This window comes from Manis pentadactyla, chromosome 1 (assembly GCF_030020395.1).
Source record: "Manis pentadactyla isolate mManPen7 chromosome 1, mManPen7.hap1, whole genome shotgun sequence".
NCBI lineage: Eukaryota > Metazoa > Chordata > Mammalia > Pholidota > Manidae > Manis > Manis pentadactyla.
The window spans coordinates 37,633,646-37,646,403 of record NC_080019.1 but is presented as its reverse complement, the minus strand read 5'-3'; the positions used below and the strand labels follow the sequence as shown (position 1 = coordinate 37,646,403).

Sequence of the window (12,758 nt, the reverse complement as noted above, 5' to 3'; positions counted from 1 at the left end):
CTCTGAAGCTTTGTGAAGAAACAGCTATTTGCCTTAAGAGATTTTTCTTTCCTATCAGCTCCTTGTTGCCATATGTACTAATATTTTGAGAGTTACAGAGAACATTAACAAAGATAAACTCATAGATTTCTATAATACTTGGAGAACAAGGCTGTTTAACATTATTTGCCAAAATAAATGTTCCTTTTTAAACAAAAATTTAATTCCATTTGTCTATCCAACAAAGTAAATTAGAACATAAACATTTGACTATTTAATCTTAAACTACATCTACAAAGCTAATTCAATGTTAGTACATGCTTCCTTAGATTTTTTAATTTCTAAAATTTCATTTTTTAGATCATTGAAACAAATTATTGTTTTTTTTCTTTCCCTCAGCAAATTAGAAAGAAACAAAGATCAGTCCTATGAAGTTTAAGTAAAGAAATTCTGTTTCTGATCATATTTTTCTGTCATGAGCAAAATATAAAAATACAGACTAGTACAACTATTTCAGGTATTACTGTAATTATCACACATTTCTGTGACTATGAGGATTGCTACTGATTACCCAAGAGATTGAAATGAATTCTTTGGTTCCATTGTAATCTGCTTCAACCTCTGAAAATAGATGTGTCCAAAATTAGGACCAATACTTTGCAGAGAATAAAATCAGACTTCTTGAGAGTTCTTCTGATCCGTCATTCTGTCTTCGGTATTCAAGGTTGATTATCCAGTTGCTTCTGAAAAGTCTTCAGAGACAGAATTTCTACATTAAATGGATATTCTTCTAATTAGAAAAAATTCTTCTACATATCAAATATAATCACAATTGGATTCCAACCATCAGGAAAAAAACAGGAAAACACACCATTTTGAAAACACTTCATTATATTGCAGATTTTTTATAAACCCAGAACCAGAGATTTCAATTTTTTTTCTTTTACTTTTTCCTTTTGTTACTCTCATTGATCTTGTTTTGCTTGTCTGAGTTTTTCCCTAACTCTGTAACTTTCCTTAAGTATATTCTTCAGCATTTCCCCAGTAAGAATAGCTTTTGAACCCAAGTTCTTTTATCTTTCTCTTTTACAAGATATCATAAAGTCTTTGTGCAGTAATATCTTGCTCATATATTCTTCCCAATAACCTCTGCCAGTGACCATAAAGTGCCTTATAAAACGGCTGGTTGAAAACTCTTTCAAACCAGTTTCCTCCCTTTTAATAGGGATGTGTTATGAATATCCTTTCTCTAACTCAGAATGCCTTGCTTCCATTTTCAGAATTCACTGAAAGTTATTTATTATTTCTGTGTCCTCTGTCAGTGCATTTATAGTTTAGATACTGCTTTGCACAGACTTATCCTTTCTTTGGGCTCTTGTCCTGGTTTCTTTCCTCTCCCCTCCAAAGTTTCAGTCACTGTCATTGTCTAATGACTGTGCATGATCTAAACCAATTGATAACTTAAACAAATGTTCAGTTATTTAAAAGGTGTCCTGAACTCGCCCATGCTAGGCTCATATTCATCCTTATGCCTCAAAGTGACTTAGTTGCTTTTTCTCCAAGCCCCACCACAGGCCCCATTTCCTGTTCCAAACGAACTATTAAACCCATGACAATTTATTGGTGCTCAAACCTCTTTGATGCTTAAACTCAATATTCTATATTTGTTGCAAGTATTGATTATATTATGCCATATATTTTTCAAACCGACTTACTTGTGTAAGTCATTTCTCTCTCTAAGTGGCACAGCAAACTCCTTGACTACCAAGATCATCCCGTATAATTTTATATATTACCTCTTGTTATGGTTCAGAAAATATAGATGACAAATGTCTGCTAAATGGAATTATCCATCTGTCCAGTTAATGCATCGATACATCTACCCTTTGTGTCTTGTCTTTGACTAATACTGTGTTTCATTTCTTGCTTAATTACAGCCAACACAAATAAACTCCTAGAGGCCCATTTTTTTTTTGAAGTTGGCAAAGATTGAGGTATTTCTTATAACAGAGAATTGGGTGCATATTTGTTTTGTTGTCCTTTTAAACTAGAGGCAACCATGGCCATTGAGAACAAGCACCAAATCAGGATCCTTAGGGAAAGCAGAGGTCCTAGCTTTAGAAGTACTAACTACAAATGCCAGAATGAGTCCCCAGAGGCAGTGAATATGGTGGTTTCAAGAGGCAGAGGGTTGGGAGCCAGAAGGTGGAAGCAAAACAAATGTAATTCAGCCATATGGCTGGAGTAGTATCCAGGTGGAGAGTGAGTATTCCAGGATGGTTTCAGTGGTGATTACAGTAAATAGTTTCCACAAAAATCAAGTTGATTAATCTGGATAGTGTGGATTGTGATTGTGTATGTGGACACAAATCATTCCCGAACCCCCGTGTCTTCTCCGGCAGCCTGGCCAGTGCCTGGTCAGTGCTCAGTTGCTCACTGTATTGCCTCTCGTTTAGTCCGCAGGGCTTTATTACAGCTGCACGAGATGGACTGTGCCCCATGGGAGAAATGCATTCCACAGCTCTTTTCTCAGCTTTCAAGTCATTCCAGGAAAAGTTCATGCTTCTGGTTGGCAGAGCACTTTGGAAGCTTCTATGTTAGATAAATTCAAGTCTTTGACATTAGCTGATGTATGTTCTGGTATTCTAGTGATGTGGCATATTAGAATATACAACGTGTTAAAAGCATTTTTTCCCTATATAGTTTGAAAACTTTAAAAGCTCAATTTGTGGCAATACCTAAAATAATATCAGGTAGATGTTTAATCCTAGCTATTAATTTTTCTTGTCATTTCTGATGGATTTACTTGAAAAGATGTAATAAATCTTTTCTTGTTGAGTGTGTAAAATGCTCTAGGAAGTAAATAGCCTTTTCCTGAAATTTGATTTATATTCTAAATTTTTAAGATACAACAAAGCTAATTGAAATAACTCAATGACATAAATCGAATTAACTTGAAATTCAAATCTGATTTTTGAAAAATCTCAGAGTAAACAAAGGATAACCTCACACACATAATGAGGGAAAGGATTAAGAGAGCCATTTAGTTAATTCAAGCTAAAAATCTCCTTTCCTGTAACTTCAGTGAATATTTTAAGCAAAAGTGAAATTATCTGTGTGGATAAAACGAGAGTTCCTGTGGCCAGGATTCTCACCTGGCCCTGGTTGACTAGCTCACTGCACACCTGTGGGCAATACATGGCTGTTGACTCTATATAAAGAGCTCTGCCCAGTGCTCTGGGCACGACATGGTGGCAGGGCTGCAGGCTGCAGGAGAGCAGAGAAGAGGCTAGAGTGGTGGCAGCACCAAGGACAGAGGCCCGGAGAACGGCTGTGTGGGACAACTATGCAGAGAGGTCCATAGAAAGGCTGTGTGGACAGAGGGGCCCAGAGGACAGCTGTGCAGACAGAGGGACCCAGAGGCAGAGACCGGCTTGCTTCATGCAGACTCACTCTGAGTGAATGGGATTCTAGTGACTGACCTGCCACCTGGAAATAAAGTTGGGTATAACCCTTTCACCCCAAGAACATTTTGCTGTTGATTTCTTTGGTCACACTGAATCCATAGTGAACTTGCCCAGGGCTGAAACCCATTGGCAAGACAATCTGTAAAGCATGTTGGCTTCTCATGCCACTTTTCATGGATGTAAACACTGATGATACTACTTTTCTACACAGATTCACAATTTACATTTTAGTATTTGTTACACACTATTGAACTTATAGACTTCTATTGCCAAGTCTTAGAGGGATTAATGGTTACTTTTAAAGTAATGAAATACCTACCTCACAATTCTGGGTCACAGATAGAATTCTTAGGCCACAGAAAATTTTAAACATTATCAACTTAATTTAGGACATAGCATTTTTGGAAGAGTTTGGCTTTTAGATTCTTCTTTAAACCTTCTGTAACCTACAAATACACTTTGTAAACTAAAAGTGATGATGGATAAATGCCAGGTGTAGGGTAACCTACCTTTCTACTTTTTACCATTTTAAAGCAAGAGATTCATCAGTAGGCACACTTTAATTAGCTTATTTTTTGAAGGTAATTTTATTGATATAGTGCAGTGTTTCTCAAAATTGGTTTGTACCAGAATCATCTGTGATATTTTTGAGGATATCACAGTAGCCCTGAACTTGAATTTATGGTGAAGTGGGTCTCAGGTACCTGCGTGCTGTGTCTCCTTGGATGAGCCTGATGGGTGGCAGAGGCCACAGCATCGCCAGAGCTCCTGCAAGGTGGGAATCAGGTCAAACGGGACACAGACAAGACTTGAAAGTACATTGAAGCCTTTATTTCAGCAACATTTAAAAAATTTTTAGCAATATTTACATTGACTATTTTTCACTTGCCAAAATTAATTTGGTTTACAAATTAATTTCACTTTTTATTTCTATTCTGAGATTAAACAAATTGGAGCATCCTATAGAAATGACATTGTTGTTGTGAATACAAAGCTAGTTAGAGATGAATTGTAGCTAGGAACTGCTTTATAGTTCTCCTGTGTGATTTAGAGACAAATTAGAACCTACAAGCAGTGCCTGTGGATGTGTAAAAACAACAGATTTTCTGAATTTTGCTTCTTTTGGGGTGAACACCTATGAAAGATTCTGAGAGATCTGATCTATTCATACCATAAAAGTGTTGCAGCTAATATGAGAAGACAATTTTGTCCTTTCAAACAGAATACTGAATGACCTAACAAAGGGGAAAATCTCACAGAGAAAAAGTGATTTTTAAAAGCTAGTATATTTTCTAAATTCTCTGAGATTGGATTTTTTTTTCTTAATTTGAAGGGCAGAAATTTGGATCAACCATTTATTTTCTCCGAATTGTATTAATTAAAAAGACAACAAAATCCTTAGCACGGTCTATTTCCTTCCTGGAAAGGCAAGGAGAGGCTGTCACTAGTCCTTCTAAGTGCATTTCAGGGAGCACAGGGTCGGCAAAGCTGTGGTGGGTGGTGGACCGCTCTGCACCTCAGCGTGGTGCTGCCTTCTCACTCCGAGCTGGATCTAAGGAAGGCACAGTGAACAGTTAACTCTTACAACCAGCCAAAGAAAAACATTTACACTGGCTCCCAGTGTCTCTCTGTCTGTCTCTCTTCCTTTCTCTTCCCCCAACCCCCCACTCTTTTTCTATCTTTTTACGCCTCATTCCATGCTCATCTCTTCAAGGCAGATCCTTTGATCTAAGCAGATTCCTGGGGATGCATGAAGGACACAGCCTGCTAGCTGCACTTTTCAAGGAAGAGATTTGGCTCCAAATAGGACACTAAGCTTTTCAGCCTTCTGCTTATTTACCTACTCAGCAGGATGCAGTGTCTCTGGGTGCTTAGTGGACTCCTGGGGAATCGGGGTGGGGGAAACAAAAGCAGAAGTGGCAACCGCTGCAAATGTGGGAGTCTGTGCCGCTAGAGGAAGCAGTCGCTAATAAGGGCCTGTGAGACCTAGGTTTCCTTGGTTTCCATGACAGTTATTAGGTACCATAGAAATTGAGTTGTCTCCCACAATGCTCTTAGGGGAGAGGGGGTACTCCAGTGACAAAGCAGTGCAGTTATGACTTGCAGTAAACCGTCCTTTTGAGAATGCAACACTTCCTGGATTATATGCTCTTGCATTTCTTTTGAACTCCCTTTCAGTGTGTTTGACGTTTTGGCCAGAGACCCTGGCTTCTGCTGCACAGTATCTCAATCACTGTTTTTCCCCTTTTCGTTTAGATCTGAGCTTGGCAAAGCAAGGATATGAACAGTTGTGCAGGTGGGCTCCTCAGGGCCAGTGAAGAGATAAGGCATCCAATCAGGGACTGGCGACCCGCAGCCCAGCCAGTATGCCCCTCCACCAGATTTCCGTAATCCCAGCCCGGGAGACGGCCAGCAATGGGAGAAGTTCAATGGGCAGAAACAAAGAGAAGAACAAGGAAGTCGAGGTAAGAGGAGGTTTGATTTGATAAAATAGGGCAGCCACGCCAACTGTGGCCGACCCTGCTCCCTGTGCGCCAGGCTCTGACTAAGGCTGGAGAGCGTCTGGTTCCTGCTCCCAGTGTGTAATAGGAGATTGCAGGAGAATCATTGTTCTCTAACAGGAACACACTAAACCTGACCTCTGTATTCTGAATGGAGAAAGGAACAAATCCATGAGGACACTTGCTGCTTGAACAAATAAAAACTTGTGCAGAGTCACTTGGGCTTTTGTGGTTCCTAGGGCACGACCTGGCCATCCTGGAAGGCAATGAACATTGCTGCCATCCATTTTCAGACAGTGGGGCTGTTGATGTATGCTAATTTTGCTCTCTGCCCATTAAGCTAGAATGTATCTGAAATAGCTTTCTTAACAAAGTGACAGAGAAGCTAAGGATAAGACAGCCGTGGCACTGAGCACGTCACGTGAGTCAGGACATTTCACTGCCTTCATAGGCTCCGTTGCTTTCCGTCTGAACTCACAGTGCATGCCTGTGTGTCATGTTTGCTTAGCGTCTGTTTCATTTGTTTTTTTCTCATGAAAAAGCATTATTTGAAACATACCTGGGGTAAAGAAATATACTATTCAGCTTATTACACATAGGCTGTACTTTGCCGTGAAATTTAGCAGCTGCTGTTTTAAGTTGAACTGCTTGAAAGATCAGATGCTGAGAGTTGATTTCAGAGCTTTTTAAGAAAGAGACTGAGCAGACTCAAGGATATTGGTTGAAATGTTATAAATGTTGTGTTCCCTTAAAATGGAGCTTGAGATAGAATGGCTCAAACTGTAATCCTTTTGTCGCCTGACCTAACTATTGTCTAGTTTTCAGGTCTCCTGAACTTTGTCAAAAATGTTCCCCACCTCCAGTTCTATTCATCTTTTTTCTCAAGAATAGGTGTTAGGGACACGGGGGGCAGTGAAACAAAACCAAAAGGAAATGAACAAATAAAGCAAAGGGGAGTGGAGTGTCAGGGAGTACCTGAGAGGAAGACGTTAACAAACCTGAAAAGACATTTATAACCTCTTCCTCCTTTGTTTGAACTGATTTTGAAAATGTCATTGAAGAGCAAGATCTTGGTGTGGCAAGAATTCGTATAAATCTTCAAATTTGTCTGATGAATTTATTGTGAGAGATACTTTTACTTCAGTAATCGCCCCCTATCATAGCCACATCTGGTATTTCTGGAGTTTCTGAGAACAAAACATCTTTGTCAAGTGAAGAACCTTACCAGTTTAGTATTAATTGGAAATATTATCTGCAATATATCTCTTTTTTTGACTTGATAATGTGATTCTTAGAACATCAAAGAGCTATCTCATGTTTACTGGTGTTGGTGGGGAGTGGGAAGGTCACTGATCCATTATGAAAATAAGTATGGAAATGCTAAAAGCAAGATTTATACAAGTTACACGTTATTTACTCATCATCCAGATTCTTTGGATGAATTTACAGTTTTGAAGGAAACTTCACATGAAGATACTCGGAGGTATTTTTGTTTGATTTACAGAATGATAAGCATCTGAACAATATTTGGAAAACACTTTATCAGTTCCGCACCCCTCACCCCTGCCTCCCAGCCTCTCTGGCTTCATGCTGCCTCCAGAAACCCCCTTCTGCTGTCTGCTTGGCTGTGAATCAGATAAAGATGGGATGGCTTTCATGACTTTTGAAAACAAACAAACAAACTTGTTTTTTTCCATGTTAGAAATTATTCAGTCTGGAATAAAAATAGCCACAATCTTTATCCAGATACTGATGTTAAACCACTTCTTCAGACATCCTCACAAATCTTTTAAAGAAGTATCCCTTTGTGAACAGCTGCGTTTCTTTCAGGGGGAAACACACTTCATTATGTTGCGATGTGAATCAGTTGGCATTCTTAAAGGAATACTAAGTTAATTATTAGAAAAAGAAAAGAAGCTCCTAGCTACATATTATTTTTAAAAAGAGACATAGTTTTGAGTATCAGAGAGGGAAGCACTTTTCAGCTTTCAAAAAGTCTTGGTTTTCTACAGGATGCAGTGTAAAGTTTCTCTTTAAGAACAGGTTTGAAACATATTGTTCAATTTTATAGGCCATTAGACCATTTGTTTTCATGAACTAAACAAAATAGTCTGAGAAAGATGTAAATGTTATTTAAGGTGGGTAAATTAAAAACATATACCCTGTATGTTAGAAAGCAAGAAGAATCTATCCTTGAATGATTTCTGTAATTTCAAGTACTGAGTCTCTCTAAAGGAAGGTAAAACATCTTATGCACAATGTGAGTATTTCTTGATTGTTGAATAAATGAGAAACATCTTCCTATGAAGTTTCCTTAATGTATTTTAGTAGTCTTAAAGTTATCCAAGTAATACCTAGGCACATGGGGCAAATCAATCTAATTTGAGAAGTGAAAATTTGCTAAATTAAAGGTGAGCCAGTTTAATTTGTTCCATTAAAATGTGGAGTCTCTTGAATATACAAATCTTTTAACTTTATATGTAGTTTTCTTAAGGCATATAAAGAGAAAAAAGAAAATACAGAAATATTTCTCAACTGTTATTACACTCCATATTTAAACTGTGAAATGTAATATATTAATATTTTTAAAAAATAATAAATCTAATTCTGAACTTTATAATGATTATACATTTTGACTTATTTTGCATGGCATAACATTATAATTATTTATTTGTTGGTTAATAATCCCCAAAGTACAAAAAACAATATAACACATTATATCCAATTTGGATATGGTTCTTATTAATGTTTAAGTGAAGGAAGCAGATTTTTCTTCCAGAAACATCAACTCAAGAGGTTGCTTGGGTGGTTGAAGGACAATGCCTCATACTTGCATTCCAGAGACAAGATTTTCTTACCAGAGATAATCAATTTTTATGAAGGTTTCTCTAAAGAGTTTCATAGACTAATCAAAGTTACAGAAGATTTATGTGCAATACAGTTGGTCAAATTTATTAATTTATACTTGGAGGGTATTTTGGTTTTGTTTTTCATTTTTGTTTTGTTTTGCTTTTAGTGGTTGAATGCTTGAGTGCAAGCTCCAGTAAAGTCCTGGAAAGGCAATTAGTAATCAGACTTCCCTTCATAGAATGTAATCCATGATGGGGGTTAAATGGTTTGGGTGGAGTTAGTTTATGTACAGGTTGTGAGGGCCAGACATTAAGAACGCCATGGGAGAAGGTCTCTCTAAAGAGTTTCATAGCTCCAGATCTCTCTAGAACTCTCCTTCTCTTGTTGAGTACAAACACTGGCTAGTCTAGCTTCCTTAAATGTCACTTGCCTACTTTTCTAAGTGGGCCATTTTGGTTCTATTAGAACATTTTTTTTCCTTTTTTATACATGTTAAAATCACTTATTAGGCTTCAGTTAATTCACCTTAGAGATCTGGGCTTATAAGACATCTGTCTCTTACAAGGAAAATCAAATTCTTAGACCTGAAAGGGTAACTTATTTTATACTCTATAACTGGAAATTATCATGACTAGCAATTCCAGTATTTAGTCAACTTCTTGCACATACTCTTTTTTTTGTTTAGCACAATTACTCTATCCAAAAGATGTGCTCAACTCACTGTGCTTATTTTATCTTGTTCAAGTTTTGTGAAGGCATGTTAAGATGTGAAGTCATTCTTTCATTTCTTAGGTATTACATTTTCTTTTTTTTTTTTGACTTTTTTTTTAATTGATTGCACATATTTTTTATAATTCTCTGGGGCTTACAAGCAAATGTCCCTGGGCACCACAGTGTTTCAAACGTAGAAATAAACCAGGTTTCATACCAAGGGTGCCACTGCCACTCGCAGTGCTGCCATACATTCTGTCAGCTCAGAGTCCGCACCTCAGACCATGGAGTTGCATAAGAGCAGGACAGATGCCATGCACCTGTTCATTCCAACCTTTCCTCACTTGCAAACTGACATGGCAACCATGCTTTAGAAGGTTTTAGGGGAGGAGGGGAACACAAACAAAAACACCTTTGTTTATATGTATGTTTTCCTGTACTGCTTTCATGATTTTATGATATTTCTCTACTTCAGTTTTTATCTTTTTTTTAAAAGAATGTTTAGCTCTCTTTCCCTTTTCCTAAAATAATCCTTTTCAAAATATTCTGCTTGTCTTCCCAATGACAGCCCAATGGGCCACCCTTCTCTTCTCAAAGTATTGGCTGATCTGTTACTTGGCAATCCCTTTATGAACTTCAGTGAACTGGAAAAAAAATAGCTTTTTGATACATCGTCTTCATTTTGAAGATAATGGATACCTATAGATTTATTAGAAAGTAGAAAATCATAAAAGTTAACATATTTAATCTCAGAGCCAGAGCATAGTCTGAGATTAGCAAATTTAATTTCAAATTCTATGTGTTTCTTTACAATTAAGGTACCATAACTTTTTCACATTCCTCAAGCAAAATTTGAAAACTCAAAGGAGCTCAAATAAAAATTCCTTATCTTAATTCCAAAGTTGAAGTCCATAGAGAATAAATAAATTGCCAAAGTCACATGACTAGTTAGTCGTAAAGGAGAAACAGACACACAGTCCTTCTGACTTCCAGTCTGGTGCCCTTTGCATTAGTATTGCATTAAGTGACATTTTTTCAAGACACAAAATTACAATCCCAAAACTTAAAAGGGTCAGTAAAACTCACAAAGCTGCTAACTTCTGAAAGAGGAGTTTGGGCTCTTGTTGTTACAGTTATCTGCCCATGACCCATAAGGACAGATGGGGTATGAAATGGGTCCTAGATAGAGAATATATCTAGGATTAATTTCATTAAAACTTAGGATATAAGATAAGATTTTTAAAATAATGGGCAAAATAGGAGGGAGAATACTAAACTGAGATTCTGTCTACCTGAAATGGAGTTCTGGCTTTACCAAAGCCTTTGAACATTTAGTCACTTAACCTCTCCACCTTCTTCCCTAGAGAAAAAAGTATATTTACTAGATGTAGAAAAAAGTACATTTACTAGCTCTCATTTAAAAAAAAAAGAAGATCATTTTATTTTCTATTGTTACTTCTTCAGGATGATCATGTGGTCATGCTCCACTCTGGACACCCAAAGACCATGACTGCTTTTAAAGGCACGTTTGGCTCAGGCAGGATAGAATTTAGTGGGGACTTGCCTTTGGTGGACATCTGTTGTCTCTCCTGTGCACTATCCATGCTTCCTTGGTAACAGTTCTCAGAGACCAAACCCTGAGCACTCACAGCCACATCAGTCAGAATGGGCCTGTGTTGGCTTAAACTGGTCAGTGTATCATAATCCCCTGTCATAGTAATTGGCTCAGGAATGGACACAAAACTCCATCAGAATCAATGGCACACACAGAGCCTTTGGTTGATTTTGGCAAAGAGAAATCTATTCCAGAAAATCTCTGTAATAGACTTGGTCTCTTCTGGATGGTTTGTATGAGAACATGAGGCCTGGATCTGGATGCTGTGAGGGAAAAGGCTGGAGCATGGGGGGTACCGGAGATGCTCCTGATGCGGGAGCTGATTTGGAAATAAGCAGAACAGAGAAATATAGAAAAAATTGGTTCAGTTCCAGGTGATGTTGGTTGAGACTGGATCAATCCTTACTTGAAACCAGCCCTTATTCAAAACTAAATGACTTTCCAATGAAGTGACTCAATATGTGTCCTTTATTGTTTCAGCCACTTTTTTTGGTCAGATGTTGTATCACTTAAGACATGACAGGGCTTTAAATGATTCTTTGTCAAAGTGTAGTTACAATAATTTCCTGTATCATTACTTGTGAAACAACTGATTTGTGAGATTGGAAATATCTGGCATCCAGGCTTAGCAACCACAAACATTAATTTGTGAATAACCTGTGCACATTTACCCAGAACGCTCTGTATTAACTAAATGAGATGCATTTTTTTGCCAGTGTGAGTCTGACACTATAAGGAGAATGCCAGGGGGTAGAAAGGCTAATTCTCTTTTTCATTTCTCCAGAACACTTTCTCATTTCTCTCCTGAGTCTAAATTGAGTATTAGAGTCCCATGTGCTTATAGTGAATTCCACTGAGTATGTTAATAGTATTAAAATGCTTTTATATAATGAAAACCAGGAAATTTCCATATTATTATTTGCTTTCAGTTATGAAATTAGCATCATTTACATATTTTTTTCTGGTTTAAAACAGATGTTGTGGGTAATTGCATTAATAAGTAAGACTGAATAACACATTTCATTGACTATTAAATGAAAACAATTAGTAGTTGGTGACACACCCTGGTCAGTATTTTTCAAATCATGGGTTCAATTAGGCAAGAACATTATTAAAATTCCTTCCTTGTGTGGATTTTAAAATACATATATTATGAATTTAAAGCTGAATTAATGAGACTCAATATGGTTATTGTGTTTGAGAGATTACTGAACAAAAACCTTAATGTGTCTTGGAAGCATGGGAGGAGCAGGTATAACTACAAATATTTTATTAACCAGTATTTTTAGAACTTGCTGATCAGCCACCATTTAACTCAGTTCTTTTCAGCACAAAGGGAGCACTGACAATGCCAACATGTGTTTCGGATTCCTCAATCTGACGCACTGCCGAAGGGGGAGATCGCAGTCTGGGTATTGCTTTCCCCCCGCTCATTCCTGTGAGCATCACCCTGAGCCACTCACAGCAGCCTTCATAACCTCCAGGTGAGGATGAGAAATGGCACCTATTCTATACTCATTCTCTTCCCCACATCTGCAGCCCTGCTGCCTAATTTAAATAGGTGTGCCACGAGGGTAGAACTGGTGACAAAGCTGTGCTCTTAAACAAGTGGAGAGGAGCCTGAAGAAGAGGACA

General features: G+C 37.7%; 1 protein-coding gene across 4 annotated transcripts in view; it reads left to right on the top strand.

Annotated features, from left to right (window-relative positions):
- The window catches only part of MARCHF1 (membrane associated ring-CH-type finger 1), a 960,605-nt gene that overhangs the window by 453,352 nt on the left and 494,495 nt on the right, over nucleotides 1-12,758 (top strand). For all 4 annotated transcript variants that reach the window (XM_036892290.2, XM_057497157.1, XM_057497148.1 and 1 more), the window contains one exon: nucleotides 5,703-5,911. Coding sequence is in view for 1 of the 4 variants with exons in the window: in XM_057497157.1 (XP_057353140.1) it covers nucleotides 5,813-5,911 (99 nt within the window). In the remaining 3 variants the exon portion in view is untranslated. The remainder of the gene's footprint in view (nucleotides 1-5,702; nucleotides 5,912-12,758) is intronic.